A 19,814-nucleotide genomic window follows, 5' to 3' on the forward strand; every position below is an offset into this window, starting at 1 on the left:
ACCCAGGGCTTCATAAATGCTAGGCAAGCACTCTACCACTAAGCCACATTCCCAGCCCTAGCCTTAAATTCTTTTTTTTTTTTTTTTTTTGGCCAGTCCTGGGCCTTGGACTCAGGGCCTGAGCACTGTCCCTGGCTTCTTCCCGCTCAAGGCTAGCACTCTGCCACTTGAGCCACAGCGCCGCTTCTGGCCGTTTTCTGTATATGTGGTGCTGGGGAATCGAACCTAGGGGAATCGGCCTAGGGCCGAGGCAGGCACTCTTGCCACTAGGCTATATCCCCAGCCCCTAGCCTTAAATTCTTGATCCTCTTGCCACAGACTCTTAGTGAGCAGGATTATAAGTATGTGTTAACATGCCCCAGATAAAGCATTTTTAAAATAAAGTTGTTTAGGAAAGCAAGGAGATAAGCCAGGCATTGATGGCTCAACACATGTAATCCTAGCTACTTAGGAGGCTGAGACCTGAGGATTGAGGTTTGAAGTCAGCCCAGGACCAGAAGCCCATAAGTTCTTATCTCTAATCAACTACCAGTAAACAGGAAGGGAAGCTGTGGTTCAAAGTGGTAGAGTGCTAGCTTTGAGCAGAAAAGCTCAGGGACTGTGCATAGGCCCTGAGTTCAAGCCCCAGGACCAACCATTCTCCCACTCCCTCCCAAAGCAAACAAGCAGAATAATACAAGAGGATGAAACTAGAGACAATATTAAAGCCATCTCTTTTTACTCATATTATCTTTTTTAACAAGGAAAAATTCATTTGTCATTTAACTCTAGTTAGGAATTTCTTGTTCTATTGTAAGTTAATGTAAAAAATGGTTCAGAGTTAAAGATCTCTAAAAATAATACACAATTGAAATGTATGCTTGGAACAAGCTTAATGATCATTAAAGAGTGCTATTTTTTTTTTAAAGAGTGTTATTTAGAAATCTTTTTTTTTTTTTTTTTTTTTTTGCCAGTCCTGGGGCTTGGGACTCAGGGCCTGAGCACTGTCCCTGGCTTCTTTTTGCTCAAGGCTAGCACTCTGCCACTTGAGCCACAGCACCACTTCTGGCCATTTTCTGTGTATGTGGTACTGGGGAATCGAACCCAGGGCCTCATGTATATGAGGCAGGCACTCTTGCCACTAGGCCATATCCCCAGCCCAGAAATCATTTTATTTTCAGTAAAACAGTTTAACATAACAGTTCCGTATGTTTAACAAGATGGTAGGCTTTAATTATTTTTCCAATAAAATAAGGAGCTATACATTTTGGTGAAATTTATTTTTTTTGTCTATTTGAGATGTTAATTTCTGAAAAAAGAGGAAAGAAAAAGAAATATACATAGAAATTCTTCTAAGTCATATGGCACAAGATCACATGTACTTTTGAACTTGTCATCTAAAACCTATTTTAAGTACAACGACAACTGTTCTGATTGGTGACCTGTGTTTACTGGCAAAATGTGTGTGGGTGTGTGTTGAGTGAGAAGATTAACTATAATTGTGGTCTTTTTTGAATGTTAATAAAAATGCATTTGTGTCAACAAGACTCATCTCCTAGTCTAGGATCTCTCTCATAGTTTAAGGAATGAACCATATTCTTCACTTGATCTCCTAAGTTCACCAAAGGAGAATAAGTTCTTCAAATATAGAAGGAAGAGATAGAAGGGGGACATTACTTTACCTTCAGTACAAGATAAAGTATTGATAAAATGCAAAGAGAACTGGGTTTTACTTCTGGTTCTTTTATTATGCAGCTAGGCAAATTTGAGAAGGAAATGCCAGCTAATATCTCAGCAGTAATTTCTTCATTTGTGAAAGAAGGGGATGATCTGTAAGTTGCCTTATAATTCCATTTATCTGTGACAGACAATGAAGTGAGAAGAGGGAAGTGTCAGTGGTGGCTTAAAGATCTTGTATGATCCTGGTGCTAGGGAGTGAAACCAGATATTTGGAGTTAAAGTACCTACAGCTACTAGTGGATTAGGTGTACTTTGCTTAAGTAAATAATTCATTCTCTGATGACAACAAAATAGTTTCACATCTGGAAATCTCATTAGAGATAGAATTGCTTAATAAAAATGATCCTAGTTGATATCTAGTATAAAAATGGGTTTAAGGTTGGAGATGAAGCTCAGTGGTAGAATGCTAGCCTAACATTAACAAGATCTTTAGTTTAAGATTCAGCGTGTAAAAAATAACTAGTGTATACATTAAAAAAATTTATAGAAATAATACCCAGATACTAAGAAAAAAAGAAAAACACCATCCATTTGAGAAAGAGAGAGAAAAGTTAACTTTGCTCAATTTCCAGTTTGTAAGGACAATGCCTGAGATGTTCATAAAATCTGCTTGGGACTTGCCAACTCATTCTAAAGAACAGTCATAAAAATTGCAGGCTGCCTGGTTCTCTATAAAATAGCCCTGGCTGGTTGTCAAGAGTATGGGAAGGATCTCAGGTACACTATATAGAATATATTCTGGAACCATATAATGAACAGGACTGAAGGACACATGTTCATGGTGTTCTGGATTTGCACAAACTGACTCCATCCTGTTCCCTGGGAACATGGAATGCTGTCTCAGGTTTTGTTGTTTGTGCTGTCCTGGGGCTTGAATTCAGGGTTTAGACACTCTCCCTAAGCTTCTTTTGCTCAAGGCTAGCGTTTTATCCTTGAGTCATAGTTCCACTTCTGGAGTTTTTTGAGTAGTTTATTGGAAATAAAAGTCAAACAGACATTCCTGCCTAGTCTAGCTTTGAACCTCGATCCCCTGATCTCAGCCTCCTGAGCAACTAGAATTATATGTGTGAGTCACCAGCAATTGGCTCAGATTTTACTGTGAACTCTAGGCTAGACAAGTGAGGCAAATCCTATCATTTACTTACTGCTTCTGTGTCTTCCCGATGAGGTGAGGGTGGAAAATGGCCATTCCTAACTTTCCCCTTCAATATGTTAGTAAGCATGAAAAGGAGGAAATATACTTGAATATGTAAGATTTAGGATTTGAAACACAGTCAGCAATAATTTAGGGATAACACTAAGCTAACAATCATTAGTTTGAGCATTCCATTACTGAAATCTGTCAGCCAAATCTTGACAGAATTTCAGTGTGTGTGTGTGTGTGTGTGTGTGTGTGTGTGTGTGTGTGTGTGTGTGTGTGTAAGTGCGCACATGTGCATGCTAATCCTGGGGCTTGAACTCAGGCCTGGGTACCCTGGGTACCGTCCCTGAGCTTTTCTGTTCAAGAATAGTGCTCTATCACTTGAGCTACAGTTCCACTTTTGGCTTTTTGATGGTTAATTGGAGAGAAAAGTCTCACTGACTTTTGTGCCAGGGTTGGCTTTGAAACTCCATCCTCAGGCCTCAGTCTCCCCCTCCCCACCCCCCTCTCTCTTTTTTGCCAGTCCTGGGGCTTGGGACTCAGGACTTGAGCACTGTCCCTGGCTTCTTTTTGCTCAAGACTAGCACTTAGCCACTTGAGCCACAGCACCACTTCTGGCCTTTTTGTATATATGTGGTGCTGAGGAATTGAACCCAGGGCTTCAGGTATATGAAGCAAGCACTCTTGCCACTAGGCCATATTCCCAGCCCTAGATCTCAGTCTCTTGATAAGATAGGATTACAAGGGTGAGCAACTGGTGCCTGGAAGACTTCAGTTTCTGATTTGATTGAAACAACAATGGCATTTTCCATGGTTTAAAGATTGTGCCACTTGTACTGTTTAATTCTTGAAGTCTTAGCTAGAATGATGTCTGGATTTGATTTTAAGAGGGGAGGAGGATGAACTTAAGACCTAAAAATAGCACTACTTTTTTTTTAAATCTTCAGTGCCATTTACAAAGTTGTTTTTTAAAACAATGAAATATTTCAATTCATTTGTTGTGATGTTTCTTAATCCCTTTTGGAAGTAATAATAAAGACCCAGGACTACAAATTTTAACTAAAAGAAAAGTAAATATCAAAATTATGACTTGACTAAAATTATAGGCCTTGAGGAAGTTATAGAAAGGAAAAAGAATATTCCTTTGTAAACACATACACATTTCATAACATGATACATATGGACGACAACGTCAAGGAACATGGTCTGAATTCAAGAGTTTCAGACTGCTTCCATAAAGAGGTGAGCTGGGATTTTAAAGAATATGTTCTGGTAAATTTCTACTTTCTCTGAACCTTTGCCAATACTATTTCTGGACTATGAAAGAAAACACATGAAAAAGATTTGGATCTTTCTAGGGGTATTATGCAATTGAAAGTTGTTGACCTACCTATTATCAACAATTCCCCAAACATTTCTTTGCCACAAGAACTACTAATTTTCACGGGAATAATGAGGCCCTTTAGGGTAGTTCCACCAATCCAAAAACTTAACAATTACTACCAGCTTTGCATAGAAAAAGTGACTCCAATTTTAGCAGGCCTCACTCATTCCTAATGTTTTCAGTATAACCTCTGGCAAACATTAAGTGAGATTATCCAACTGAGTTCACTGGAGACTTTCAGAGAGAATTCTTGACATGTATTCCCAGTTTTGGCTCTTACTCCTTCCTCTTATTCTCCAGCCAACCTATGCCTTTCTAACTGCTTCTTGCTGTTCCTAAACATATTCAGCATTTTTTGCTTCCTCAATGCCATTACCTCTTCCCAGAATTCCTCTCTGCTATTGCCTCCATGGTGAGACTCAATCCAAACATTACTTCCCTTTGCATCCCTCTCATATTTCTTTTTGTGCATTAATGAATCCTCAGCTTTTTTTGAACTTCCAAATAATGTACCCATATGAAACTCTTAAAGTTCTACAGAATCTGTAACTTTTAAGTTTAAGATATCAGAGCAAATACAATTTTAAGGAGAATATGATAGTCAGAAGTACATTTATAAAATCCATGGCAAATATTTTAAACTTACTAAAGAAAGAAGTCAGAACATTAAAAAAGAAATTAAGAAAATATTCACTTTCCTTTAAACACATTCACAGTATTTGGTACTAGCATTAAACTCCCAGTAAGTTCTTCCCTGTTTTCTGGAAACATCAAAATCTTCTTATCCTGAGTTTCACATGTTGTTGGCAAATAATTTTGTTTTGCTAAAAATGGTATGTTTATGAGTACGTGTGTGTGTGTGTGTGTGTGTGTGTGTGTGTGTGTGTGTGTGTGTGTGTTCATGCCCCCTCTGCCTGGTTTGCATTTAGAAATTATGGCTTTCACTTAAGACTTGTGTTCCTCTTCCTCTTGGATCCTGCGGAGGGGGCAGAATTACAGAGTACTTCGGATGTGTGACAATATGCAGTCTCAGTGCTGTGGCCCAGCGTTTCTCTGGGCCACAGATGGGCCAGAACACATGCTGTTAGATTGCTGCACACATCTTTGGCTGTTTTCCTCCTTGTACAAGTTGCTAGACTAGAGTTCTGGGTCTGGGTTTCCTTTCCTTCATCTTTCTTCAGGTTTCACTGCAAAATAATCTTTTCTCTCTTTCCTTTTTTTCTTTCTTTCTTTCCTTCTTTCTTTTTTGCTATCTGCTGTAATTGCATCTTATTGTTTTCCTATCTTGTGTTCCTTCTATTTCTAATCATTCTCAAGGGGAATGACAGAAACTGAACTTTCTAGTGGCTGATATTTTTCCTAGGGAAAAATCCCCTCAGAGACTGAAAATGCTATTGTGAATGTAGCACTTTGAATGTAACATTGATCTTACGGTTGACAGTTTTACATTTTCTTAACTAAATTGTTGAATCCTTGGGAGTGAGGCTTATGCTGTACTCATTTAAATCTCTGGTATTTAAAAGCCATCGATTCTGCACCTAATTCTCTCTGACTGTTGCCACAGATATCATTTGAGTCTTCATTTGTCATCACCTGAATTCCTGAAGCTACCTCCTCATGGGTCTTTCCACCTTTAGGTTACCCACCTTGCAGTGTAGTACATGCAGAAGAAGAAAATGAGCTGTTCTCTAAGTCCTCCAGGCTCTTATCTCCCACTCATCATCTAGCAGCCCTCATCTAAACCTCAGCATTCATCACCTGACTTTTTCACTTTCCAACGCATCATTCTCCCCATCTTTATATGCCTAGGGAATACCAAGTAATACTGTTTTTTAATTTTTCTTATCTTCTCCAGGGGCACACCACAGCAATCTTAATGCTTTGTTCCCTTTTATGTACAGCTCTAATATAACAAGTCACTCTTTTTTTGTTTTGAGGAAAATTCTTAAAGGCCTAGGTTCTCAATCTTCCTGCTTCTACCTCCCATGAGTGCTAGGATTATAGTTACATGCCAGCATTCCGGGCTACAGACACTTTTCTTTGACTGTTTTCTAAAGTAATTATGAGACCACTGACAAAGATACTGAAGCTTCTTTATAACCGTAACTCCCCAGTGTTAGTATTTAGGAAGTATGTGTTAAAGTGAATGGATACTGGTTAGATTTCAACTGACAATATTTGACATCTTTGCTACCCTGGTGAATGTTCTCTGTTGTGTTCTGTGTATGTCTTACCATTTTCGTTTGCTTAGAAGATCCTCAATAAAAATGATGTACTCTATTCTGTAGACTTATTTGACAGAGCAAGGACTGGGAATTTCTAGCTAGTCAAGTGAAAGGCTTTGTAAAATCTCACTTACAAAGCTTAAATGATTGAGAATAATTCCATGAGAATGCATGAGATAGGTAATGAAAGAAGATTCATACTTCTCAAAAATTCCTATGTAGACTGGGTATATTTAAAACATTTTCATTCCATTATGAAACTGAAATGGCTGTGAAGATACTTCATAAAATAGCATGTGAATGTAGAGCAAAGAGCATGAAAATGTGTAACTCAACACTACCTCCCTGATTATAGTATTTCTGAAGTGCCATCGTGTAGACGGTATTCTTTGTGAAAACTATGAGCTCTTTTATGTAGACTAAATAAATCATTCAGAGTACAACTGTCTATACTCCATGATCAACATCATGAATTTATTTATTAAAAACTCTCATTACAACAAAAGAAAATTATAGCAGTTTGGGGAAAAAAGAAAGATAAGCTAAAAATCAAAGGCAGAGAATATTTTATGGTAATAGGATAAACAGTGAATGGACGATCTTTCCAACCTTCAAATAGAAATCTAATGAAATTCTGCCAAAGTGAGGGCCTGGCTAAAATGTCCTGGTACTCTGAAGACACCATAGTTCTCTGTTAGGGAAGAAACAGTTGCTAGTGATTGCCTGACTACACAGACAAAGTATCCAAAGCAAAAAATCAATTGTAGACAGATACCCTTTCAAAGACAACTTCAAAAGAGATGAAGCTGTGCTCGCTTCAGCAGCACATATACTTAAATGGGAACAATACAGAGAAGATTAGCATGGCTCCTGCGCAAGGATGGCATGCAAATTTATAAAGCGTTAAAAAGAGAGACGAAGCTATTCTGTTTGTAAACACACCCACCTGGTGCTCCTCTAAAAAGGAAGATAAATACCCAATACCACCCTGCAACACACAGTAGCACACAAATGGCTTTTGCAACAGGAGGTCACAATCCCAGGCACTTTCACTGGCACTACTATTTATATATATGAACTACCATTAAAGTAGCTAATAAAGTGATGAAAGGCTATAGATTAAGGGGAAATGGCTACTACTTATTCAGCTTCCATATCTCATTAAGAACAATAAACCACAGAATTGGAGTTGGAAGGATGATAGGGGCTACTTAATCTAGTGATTCAAGTTGAAATCCTCTCAAGTGTTTCCCTTAGGACAGTCTAGATGTGTCTGAACCCATAGGCAGACTTCTCTCCTGGTAGACTTCTCTTCCATCTCTGAACACAAGGGTAACTGGCCCAATGATAGAAATCAACTCTTTTACATTGTAATGTTGCAGAAGTCTGAGGGAAGCTTGGGCTATGTAGTGAGTTCTAAGCCTGGCCTACATACTAAGATTCAGCATCAAAACAAAACAATGGGGGCTGGGAATATGGCCTAGTGGCAAGAGTGCTTGCCTCGTATACATGAGGCCCTGGGTTTGATTCCCCAGCACCACATATATAGAAAATGGCCAGAAGTGGCACTGTGGCTCAAGTGGCAGAGTGCTAGCCTTGAGCAAAAAGAAGCCAGGGACAGTGCTCAGGCCCTGGGTTCACGGCCTAGGACTGGCCAAAAAAAAAAAAAATAATAATAATAATGTTCTCCTTTGAAGCATTTGTGAATGTCACTACCCCCCTCACCCCTAATCCCCCCCACCCCCCCCAATGCTCTCTGTAGATGAAATGAAATTTTTTTGTAATAAAAGCCATTTTTGAAGGCAGGGAGAGGATGCTTATTAACAGGACATTTGGGAGTGAATATTGAGACTCTTTATATGGGCTTCTTCCCCAGCAATGGGGGCATTTTCCAAGTATATTCACATAGAGCAGTTGGTTAGATGTGCAACCTTTCTGGTGAGAGTATTTATACATAATGACATTTAAACATATCCATGAGGACACAAAATGTTGATATTGCTGTGTTACTTCCTTATGAGAATACCTAATATGCTTTATGAATCTATTTGCTATAGTTAAAATCAAAGAGTGAGATGAACAGAGAAAAAAGTTAAATGAGAGAAATGTTTATTAGGTCTCATTCATATAGATATATTTCTTTCAATCAAGAAGCTTGAGAATGAGGATTTTACAAAGACTCTCCTTTTATTAAAACCAAAGACCCTGAGCAGGGAATGTAGCTCATTAGTAGGATGCCTGCCTAGTCATGAGATCTAGAATCTAATAGACAGCACCAGAAAATAAAAACTCAGAATTATTTCTAATACGGTGAAATACCATATAATCATAGAAAAGATACAGGAGAATTTCTCAACAATTTTCAGTGTCTTTTCATTTCATTTTAAAAATAAATGAATGGGAGGCAAGTAATTGAAGGGATAACACTGATTAAGATGCACTGTACTCATAAATTGACATGAACTGAAAGCCCTTTGTACAAATAAAGATAAGTAATAAATAAATGAATGAGACATTATTCAATAAATCTGTTTCATAAAGAAAGCTTATATTGGTCTGGAGGCACATGCTTATAACCCTAAGTACTCAGGAGTCTAATATCTGAGGAGGACTGATCAAAGCCAGACTGAGCAGGAAAAGTCCATGAGATTCTTATCTCCAATTAATCACAAAAAAAAAAGCCAGAAGTGGAGTTGTGGCTCAGGTGGTAGACACTAATCTTGAACAAAAGAAGCTCAGGGACAGCACCCAGGACCTAAGTTCAAGCCCCAGGAAACACACACACACACACACACACACACACACACACACACACACACACACACAGCTTATATTTAGAAAACTGGCTTCCTCAACATTCAAAAATCTAGTTGATTGGTACAAATGAATAACTGGTAAATTTTAGACAGTTTGCCAATGACATCTAGACAATAAGTGCTCTGGGATAAGAAAAGTGGTTTTATATAAACTAAGCACTGGAAAAACAATCAACAGTTCAGGGAAAAGAATTTTTGAGCAAATAGAATTATCATTTAAATATTTTAAAGATGTGAATGTATCTACAGGATACAGGGAAATACACCTGACCATAATTTTAGAGGATATGTTTAATTTGTTTTAAAATGACCCATCTTGGTGAAGAGTCTATCTTGATTAAAATCAAGAAAAAAATTAAGGTTAGGATCTTTCTAGAGTTTTTATTTGTCTAAGTGAATTATATGTATCTAAGTTCAAGATCCTCATTATGTCACAGAAAAGGAAAACTTAAATGGTAATGAGGAGAGCTCTCAGATGAATGTTGTGCCAAAAGCCTATAACTGTCACCCTTTTAGCTTAGTTTTAAATATGGATGAAACCCAAGAATTGGAATCTTGTCTTAAGTCTGAAGAATGTGAATTTCTCTCTCTCTCTCTCTCTCTCTCTCTCTCTCTCTCTCTCTCTCTCTCTCTCTCTCTCTCTCTCTCTCTCTCACACACACACACACACACACACACACACACACATACACAGAGCTTGGATGCAGTGGTTATCTAATCTGCTCTCAATCTGTTCAAATCATCCTGAGACTCACAATACACAATGAATATCATACATATTACAGCTCAGCTCTTGCTATCTAACTATAAATAAGTACAAAAACTCCCATGCCTCAAATTCCTCACCTACAAAGTGCAATTATATACATACATAGGCACATATCCACGCCATAGGTTTTTTGTGAAGATTATATAAATTCATGCAGAGAAAATATCTGGAAAAGTGCCTGGCACATTTTTACCTATAAGCATTTCTGTTGTTACTGTCATTACTGTTCTATTATCACTATTACATTATAACAACATAGATGTTATAATCATTATAATTAAAAGTATTTACATTCTACTGTAGATATATGGAATGATTTATCTCATCTTAAGAACTGTAAAGCAGAAAATGGAGTACAAATTTAAAAAAAAATGTTGCATTAAGTTACTTAAAATGAAGGCCTAGGAAAGTTTCTTTCTTTTCCTTTTTTTTTTTTTTTGGCCAGTCCTGGGCCTTGGACTCAGGGCCTGAGCACTGTCCTTGGCTTCTTCCCGCTCAAGGCTAGCACTCTGCCACTTGAGCCACAGCACCACTTCTGGCCGTTTTCTGTATATGTGGTGCTGGGGAATCGAACCTAGGGCCTCGTGTATATGAGGCAGGCACTCTTGCCACTAGGCTATATCCCAGCCCCTTTCTTTTCCTTTTAAGCCAAATGTTTCCTGGTATGGAAAAGCTCATAATTATTTGAAACACAATTTTTAATTTGGAAGAGTATAATAGAAACTTCAGAAATATAAACTTACTTGATTGAAGGAAAACAAAACTTTACATAGAAAGTTTATATCTATAATGATCTAGATTTATAATAGATAACTCAGATGCCTTTGGGTGTCTAGGCTTAATTATGTTATACATGTAGTATATGTTATGTAGATTATATATATGATACACACATTAAACAATAACATTTAAAACTTGAGAGCACATTTGAACTCAAATCTCCAATTTTTGCTTCACAGTACTGAAAAAAATCAGTTTAGTCCATGTGTACATACAACACACACCATCAATAATCCTGACAAGTTGTTTCTCTATAGAACAGACAGCACAGAATGAAATACAAACTCCATATGAAGCATGATGTGCACGCACACACGCACACACAAAGACACACACACGCACTTATTTAATTGTCAGTCCTAGGGTTTAAACTTAGGACCTGGGCACTATTCTTTTGCTCAAAGCTAATGCTCTATCACCTGAGCCATAGCTCTACTTTCGGGTTTTTTGGTAGTGTATCTGGAGATAAGAGTTTCATGAACTTTCCTGCCTGCATTGGCTTTGAACCTCTGATTTCAGACACATGAACAACTAGGATTACAGGTGTGAGCCCCTGGTGCCCAATGATATTTATATTTTTTAATGAAAATTTCCCAGTAAGTATTATTTGGTTATGCCTCTTATCTCTTTGATATGTTTTATTCTCATATATTAGGAACCTACAAAGGAATCAATAAAACAAAAACAAACTAACTCAGGGAGTACTACTGGAAAGGGACCATTGCAGTAAGGAAGATCTCAGTACTAAGATCTGGGAATGTATTTGAGGATCAATAAGAAGAACTCATGATGGTATGATGACATAGTGATCCAGCAGGGCACCAGTGTCTCACCTCTGTAATCCTAGCTACTCGGGAGGAGGAACTCTGAGAATCTAAGTTTGAAGTTAGCCTGGGCAGAAAAGTCTATGATATTGTATCTCCAATTAACCAACAAAAAAGCCAGAAATGTAGGTCTGACTCAAGTGGTAGAGCAATAGCAGTGAGTGAAAACACAGAACAAGAGTATAAGGCCTAGATTTCAAGCACTGGTGTCAGCACAAAAATTAAATAATTAGATTAATAAAATAATTGCCTAACAAAACTCCACCTAAACATACTAGTATCACTAAAGATTTATTAAAGAATGCAAGTTAAATTCACCTTATTACATAGGGTCTTTCTAAAGTGTGAGAGACTTCCAAATAAATAATAATGATGTGACAATGTACTACTTAGCAGAACAAAAGGGAAAGTAACAATGTCTTTCTTTTGGGAATTTTGTCAAAGCACTAAAATAACATGACTACCTCTGAACAGCCAGAGTATATTCTGATTGCAGTTGAGGAGGGAGGAGCTATAGATGACTATACAAATAGTGCCTTAGATCTTCTCTTTCCTGTGTAGAAATTTCTCTCTGCTTCAATATCTGCTTAACATCTTTTTTAGCTATATGCAGTGCGTGGCCAAATTATCTTTACATTCCCATCTTGAATGTGAGTATAGTGCGCCTATTCTGTCCCAGAATCAATACAATTTTGCTCCAATCCAATAAAAACTAGAACAAGAAAATTAATAAGTTGTAATAAGAATTTTTCATTTAGGGCAAATTAATCACTATAGAACGAATTTATCCTTTTTCCTTAGGAACAGAAATCCAATGTGGATGTTCTCCAATAACACAACTTGTAAAGCAGCCAAGAACTGGTTTAACCAAAAGTCTAGTAGAGTTAACTATCTAGCAAAAGGATTAGAGAACCCAAATCTTAGACCGTACAGGTTCAAATCTTCAGAAGTCTATGTGATTACTATCACCAATGTGGTACTCTTGCAGGAGAAAGAATGCACTGGTAAAGGTTGAATACTCTTCATATGAATTGTGGGACCAGAAGTGTTCTTGATTTTAGAATTATTAAACATTTTTAGTTTATAATACCAAATTTATAATGAGATATCTTTAGAATGAGACTCAATTCCAAATATATATTGACTTATATTTTGAAATTTTCAGATTAAGGATGCTCAACTTTTATTGTTTCTTTAATTTTTTTTTTTCAGCTGAAACACTAAGATGATAAGTGCAAAGGATACTACATTGGGAAGGACAGAGGACCTATAGGGAAGATAAACACATTTCTGGCCTGGACCACTACAGTCTTATTTCACGTATCTTCACAAAGTTATTATCAATAGTTTCCTCTTCCCTTCCATTCTCAAAATGTCCTGACTTAGATATCAGCTTATGTGAATATGCTATCTATAATAAAACACTCACATTTTACCAAGAGGGAAATCAATTTAGTTAAGTAATTCTCTAAATTCAAATGACCAGTATGGAACTGTGAGCTCTCTAAGGGTTTGATTCTGTGTGTTCATGTTTCTCTAGGTATGGCACAGGTATAGTTTGAATACATGACTAACTGCTTCATTTCCAGGCTATTGTCTTGTTTACTTAAACATGCCATCTTTGTATGATTGGATAGAAACAGTGGTATGGCACACTAAAGGGCAATAAAGCATTATAATTGTCCTATGAAGATAAAAGTCCTTTGAGTGAGTACACAAATTACAGTCTGCTACTGACTCTACCCTAAGAGAAATTCACTCACCTTCTATATCTCTACAACTTTATTTTTAGCTGTATATAGTGAGTGACAACTGGTTGTCTTCAACTCCTTCAGCGCGATTGCTTCATCTTGTTCCCACATTCAATGTACTTTGCTTCTACTCACACCTAAACACTAAAGTTGGAATTGACATGGCAAATACCAATATTGCATGTAAGAAATTTTCAGTTTACAACTGAGAACGATATAAATATCTCTTTTAGAAACTGATCTTGCCACTATTTTTCCTATGACTGATCTTCCTAAATAAATATGTGAGTTGATTTTTAGCAAAAGTACTGCATAGTTATTTTTAAATTATAAGCCAACTTTCTATGAAGCTAGAATAGCCATTGTATAAATTTGTGCACAGTAATAAAACCATCTTGTTTCAAACTGAAAAATAAAGTTTAGAAAAAGGAAATAAAAATCATGAGTCGTAACGGAGGTTTTCATATTAAAGACAATTTTTCTCTAATATACGAAATATGTCATACTCAATGAATTAATGACTTAATGTCAAGTTGCCCATAAACAATGCTAATCAATCACTAAAATAATATATAGAAAAATGTACAAATTAGCAACTGAAACATTCACTCTTCTGGAAAAAAATTTGCTCATTAATAATACAAACTAGTGTACTGATAATTTCTAACGTAACTCCAACTTGTGCTTTTACCACAAAAAGGGAAATATTTGTTTCTCTAAGAAATCCCCAATACTTTAATAATTTATTTTTATTCATATATATATATGTATATATATAATGGGAAGTTTTTGTTGTGACATCAAAGAATAAATAATTTATAATGATTGTTTAGAGAAGATAAATATTGCTAGACTGAACACTGATTGGTACTTATAACCTTTTCTACACAGTGCTTCGTACATGCTCGTAAAGTTAAATACTAATTTATTTTAGGAATGATTATTAATTGTGATTTAATAATAATGGATTATATTTTTCAGGAAAATATGTCATTGGATACATTATCAATAAATTATGCAAAGTTAACATTATTGTCCAGTGAACTTGCACTGATTTAATTACTCCTTATATACTCAGTCAACTTCCTTTCTGGTCAACAAGATATTTACAAAGGTCTTAGCTAAGGTTAAGTCAGTGGCTTGTGATTTTAAAATGAAAGGTAGGCAACTGGCTTACTTGAAACTAGCCCACTTGTTCTTACTACTAAACAAATAAACAAAAGCCTACATTAATGTAATTATACATTTAGAAAACTATCATAACAAGATAAATAAGAATATCTTAGGTATGTTATCCCTTTATGTAGTCTTCATGTTTATTCATTGATTTGCACTGTATTATGAAACGAGACCCATCATAACTCAACAAAAGGACAGAGACTGTTATAGAAACAAATATTTCCCTTTATTTGATTGTTTTACATCTATTCATGGGAAATTCATGATAAATAAAAGTTCCAGCCTAAAGTCCTATAAATAATGCTACTTAGCTGAAAACCAGCCAGTAAATAGCAGCATACATTAAAAAAAAACTTGCTCATAGTGGTTTCCACATTCATTCAGTTTAGTAGAGTCTAATAGTAGGTTAGGAATTATCAGTATTTCAGAATCATAAGAACAAGGCTCAAAGGTTATTTTATCAAGTGAGTTTGCCTTACTCCTTTGCCAGTTGTACATTGGTAGGTTTTGCTCCAATTGGTATCCCATATTTGTGCAAAATGTTAATCAAAATCTCCCTCATGTCATTGTTGTAAGAATCAAAGTCAAACACATTCTGCACCACATTAGAGAGGCCTTCAGTGGGAAATCTCTGTATGAAGAACAAAAAAATTCTTATTATATGTGATAAAGTATGCATCATTATAAAGACATTATAGAACAATAAGACATTTACTGGCCCTGTTTGAAAACCTGATAGACAGTAGAAATACCTAAGTTTTTTCTCTTACAATGGCTGCTCAGGTGAGTATATAATACTTCCCTGCTGAGTCCCCAGCCTATTCAGAGCCAGGCATTAAAGGCAGCGGCCCCAAAGCAGACAGGAAGAGCCACAGTTCCCGTGACTGTTCAGCGTCCCCATCTACAGAGGACACCCAAGTCCTACCTGCAAGCTGTGCAAACCACAGAGCCCCAGGATTCAACTAACAGGGGAGGAGGGTCAAAGCAGATCCACCCCCTGCAAACTAAAAGCAAGTCAAACCAGCCAAGCAGCAGGAAAATAGACTGCAGACCATCGCAAGGAAACCAGAGACTGGAGAGAGCCCACCCAAATAAGGAAGACTCCATTTTTTTTTTTTTTTAACATTTCTTAACCTTTTTTATTTTCTATTTTTCGTTTTTGAGATGTCGTTTGTTTTTTGTTTTCCATTTTTATTTGTTTGTTTTTTTGTTTTTCTGGGGTTTTTTGTGTGTTTTGTGTGTTTGTTTTCCAGTATTTTTTCTTTGTTTCTCTATTGACATTCTCTTTCTTTAAAACTACTTTCCTATGACTAACACCTTCACTCTTTTCTGCTGACTCTCCATTGTCTATCATTTTAACCTTGTTCTTTTCACAGCTTCTTCATAATGACCATGGCATAGAACCTCGCCAAAGCCAATCATATAAGACTAAATAATGTTCATTGGTCTTCTAGATTATTCAAGTGACATTATGGATTATTTGCAGAAATTAAAAGGCCTGGTATGAAGAGTTGATAGCGCAAATATACACCATACCTGTAAGTGTTTGACAATGTTGACAACTTCCCTTGTGGAATATGGATAGTTAATAATGCCCTGGTCAGCTAAACTCCTCAGCTCTCCAAAGGCAGCAACGAGCTTCTGAAGGATTGGTTCTGGCACGTTTGGTCCATACTGTTTGAGCATCTCGAGCTCTGAGTGGGGTTTGGGGTTGTCAACTGCGTGGCAGCTAAAAATGTCACCTAAGGAAAAGAGAAGTGTCACATTCAGCATGCAGTGAATCCATCAGAAACTGTAAGGAAAAATATAGTTGTTTAAAGAGTCACTGATTGCTCATTAAAGTACAGAAAGCCTATCCAACAATAGGGTGGCACAGAGAAATAAGTAAATGACTAAAGCAGAAGTAGACAGGAGGTTGACCTCATTGAAGAAAATGTACATACCAGGGAAGGACATGCCAAATGGTAGGTAGAGCTAATGTCAATACCCAAGGCAAGTATACCTACTATGTGGAGGGGAGAGGCAGGAGAGAAGAGTATCTGGAACAGAGATACAGATGGGGAGAGCAGTCCAGATCAGAACAGGATAGAAGATCAGACAGATAAGGTGTGGGATACATATCTCACAGGGCTGTGTAAAATATTTTAAAGAGTAAGGAAGCTAGGAGAGCTTTCCCCATCCCCCCACCTCACGGCTGGCACTTTACCACCTGAGCCATGCCTCCAGTTCAGACACAGTCTTGCTTTGTTGCTCAGGTCTTGAACTCATGGGCTGCACATCTTGTTAGCAAAGGCTCTGACCACATTGACTGTGTTCCCAAGGAAGTATCATGTTTGTCTGTCTTTTTCTATCTCTGAAAAAAGTAAACCTCTTTATTCCCTATTTCTGTGTTTCCCTATGTGAACTGAACTGGGGCTTACAAACCAGCACAAATACTGATTCTTTACTGTTTTCACTATGAACCTCAAACCCTTCCTTTGTCCCTGAGCCAGAAGTCTAGTGTCTTCTGCCAAGAAATTGTGGCACTCTAAACCATTAGGTTAAAGGCAGGGCAAAATCTTATATCCTTCATAGATCATGACAAAAGGTAAGAGTGGAAGTAGGGAAACCTACAAGTAGACCATTTTAAGTAGTATGTTTGAGAGATGATGGCATTAAGATGAGAATGGGACCAATGGAAGCAAAGGGAAGTAACCTACTTCTTATTTATGTCAAAGGGAGAGTCAGTAAGATCTGCTGGTAGATGGTAAGAAATGAAAAAGAGAAAAGTCAAGAACCATTTGACACATGAAGGATGGAGTTATCAAGGAAGAATAAAAATCAGGTTTATGAGGAAACAAATTAGTTGAAGGCATATTATATCCAAGATACAGGAACTACTACACAGGCAGTTGCATATATGAATATGGGGTCTGAGAGAGAAGCTGGGCCTAGAGATAACATTTCATCAATAACAGGTATTAAAAATGAGTACAGATGAGTAAAAGAGAACCAGAGCATTTCAACAAGGAGGCTGAGAAGGAATGGTCATGAATACAGAAAGAAGCTCAGGAGTACTGAAAGTCAAGTGCAAGACAAGATATGAAGGAGAAGAGAGTGAAGAGCTCTATCAACTATACTAAATGCTTCTGATAGTTACAAAAAATTAGGATTGCAAAGTGACTACTGAATTTGCCAATAGAAAGTCCCTTTTATTAAGGCAGGCAGATGTTGTTTTCAGCAGCCCAATATATGCAAAAATCTGATTAGAACAGACAGAAGAGAGAATGTTAAGAAACAGTGATAGCAATATGAACATCTCTGCTGAGCACCTAATAACTGTGAGTTTTGCTGCAAAGAAGAGCAGACGAGTCTAGTGGCAGGCAAAAGCAGTAATGAGAAAGTCTTTGTTTAGGTTTTTGGGTTTTTTTTTAAAAGAATGAGTAAAAAGCAGCTTGATAATTTGCTGCTGGGAATAAAAAAAAATCTAACACAGAAGGGCTTTCTGGAGAAGGAGAGGAGGCAGTGGGATCCAGTGCTCCTTTGGAGGACTGGCACAGGTGGGAGTGTATGGAATAAAACGGGGAAAAGAACAGCACTGTAGACGGAAGAGTCAGAGTTTGGGGACACTAGTTCTTAATTGCTTCTGTCTTTCTCAGGTATAGTAGGATGCCAGAAAAAAGCAACAGGAACCAGGAAGGACAATCAGTAAGCTGAATCCTGATCAGCTACAGGAAAGAAAGAGAACTGGTGGGAACATGAAGGACTTCTTCCTTCATGAACACTCCACTCCAGTTTCTCACAGTGAGTGCTGAAGTACTGTGTAATTTTAAAACAAACAAATTCATGCAGCAGTGTTAGAACTCTGAGGAGAGAGAAGATCTGAATTACTGACCCAGGAGAACAGGAAAGGGAAAGTAGCAGGAAAACGGAGTGTGACTGCCTGAAGGGACACTTTAGGTTCACAGTCAAGAGTTTAAAGAGAGATTGGTCAGAGTGGTTTCATGCTTTTTCTAACCACATTCAGCTGCACAAGTATAGGCTGAATGTAGTCAGTGAGCTGGCAGTAACCAGGCCTGAGGGGTTCCAAGTGCATAGGATAATCTGAGAGAAGCACTAGGAAGCAGAAGACATATGCAAATGAATAAGAGATGTGAATGATCATGGAATCAAGTGGGGTAAGGGGAAAAAAATGGCCTGCTAAGGGGAACAAAATAATAACAAAGGGGAAATCCAGTCACATCTGTAATCCCAGGTACTCAGGAGGTTGAGATCAGGAGCCAGCCTGGGCAGGAAAGAACTTGAGACTGTTATTTCCAATTAAACACACACACACACACACACACACACACACACACACACACACACACACCAAGGAGGGTAGTGAAACAGTGGTAGGACCCTTGGGTTAGAGTTTCCATTAGGGCTGTTGAATTTGAAAAGAAGAATTAATAGATGGAAAGAATATAGATGGTAGGATGAAATGAGAATCCCAAAGAAAAGAATAATGAACGAGAGTATGTTCACAGGAACAAGTGGCTTTTAAAGTATGAGACAGGATAATATTACTGGAATAAAAACTTCCAAGGAACCAAGAAACTAAAGAGGTAGGAAGGGCGACATTTGTGTATATAGTCTCTATCCCAAGAAGAGTAGGGCTCGCGGGAGTAACAGAAATCATTGGGCCCAGTGTCAGGGGAAAAAGCAGCACTGTTTGAAAGATCTCCACTGGGAGGAAGGTCATCAGGTGACGATCAGAATTTCATCTGAACAAGCAAAGAAGCTTATAGTATATGGGAGTGGATGCAAGAGGGAGACACATTAGAGAATGTGTGCTCTTATAGGCATTAAAAATAAATGTTATGAGGGATAACCTAGGAGTAAGAATCACCTATGAAATGTAAGAACTCAAACCTTTTCATACTAGAAACAACTACAGATTTATTTTTCTGTGTTTACATCCCTATATTTGTAACATGAGTTCTCAGTGACTTTTAAGAGTAGTATCTGTATATGGTAAAAATTACAAAAGCAGTTTGACTGAACACATTATATTTTCTGTGTGGATTTAGGTATATACATGAATATGAGTATATATTTTTTGCCTTTGATTTTTTATTCCTGCATGAGATATCACAGATGTTATTCTTTTTTTTTTTTTTTTTGCCAGTCCTGGGGCTTGGACTCAGGGCTTGACCACTGCCCCTGGCTTCTTTTTGCTCAAGGCTAGCACTCTGCCACTTGAGC

At 37.4% G+C, this 19,814-nt stretch overlaps 1 protein-coding gene and 1 non-coding gene across 2 annotated transcripts in view; one reads left to right on the forward strand and one right to left on the reverse strand.

Annotated features, from left to right (window-relative positions):
- The window catches only part of Vwa8 (von Willebrand factor A domain containing 8), a 258,527-nt gene that overhangs the window by 102,821 nt on the left and 135,892 nt on the right, over positions 1-19,814 (reverse strand). The window contains exons 25-26 of the mRNA XM_048341294.1: positions 16,125-16,330; positions 15,068-15,219 (exon numbers count right to left, since the gene is read on the reverse strand). Of these exons, the coding sequence (XP_048197251.1) occupies positions 15,068-15,219; positions 16,125-16,330 (358 nt within the window). The remainder of the gene's footprint in view (positions 1-15,067; positions 15,220-16,124; positions 16,331-19,814) is intronic.
- Positions 7,278-7,384, forward strand: LOC125349749. Its single transcript, XR_007210567.1, has one exon. It is a non-coding gene; the product is annotated as a U6 spliceosomal RNA (small nuclear RNA).

The sequence above is a fragment of the Perognathus longimembris genome, chromosome 3 (genome assembly GCF_023159225.1).
Source record: "Perognathus longimembris pacificus isolate PPM17 chromosome 3, ASM2315922v1, whole genome shotgun sequence".
Classification (NCBI taxonomy): Eukaryota; Metazoa; Chordata; class Mammalia; order Rodentia; family Heteromyidae; genus Perognathus; species Perognathus longimembris.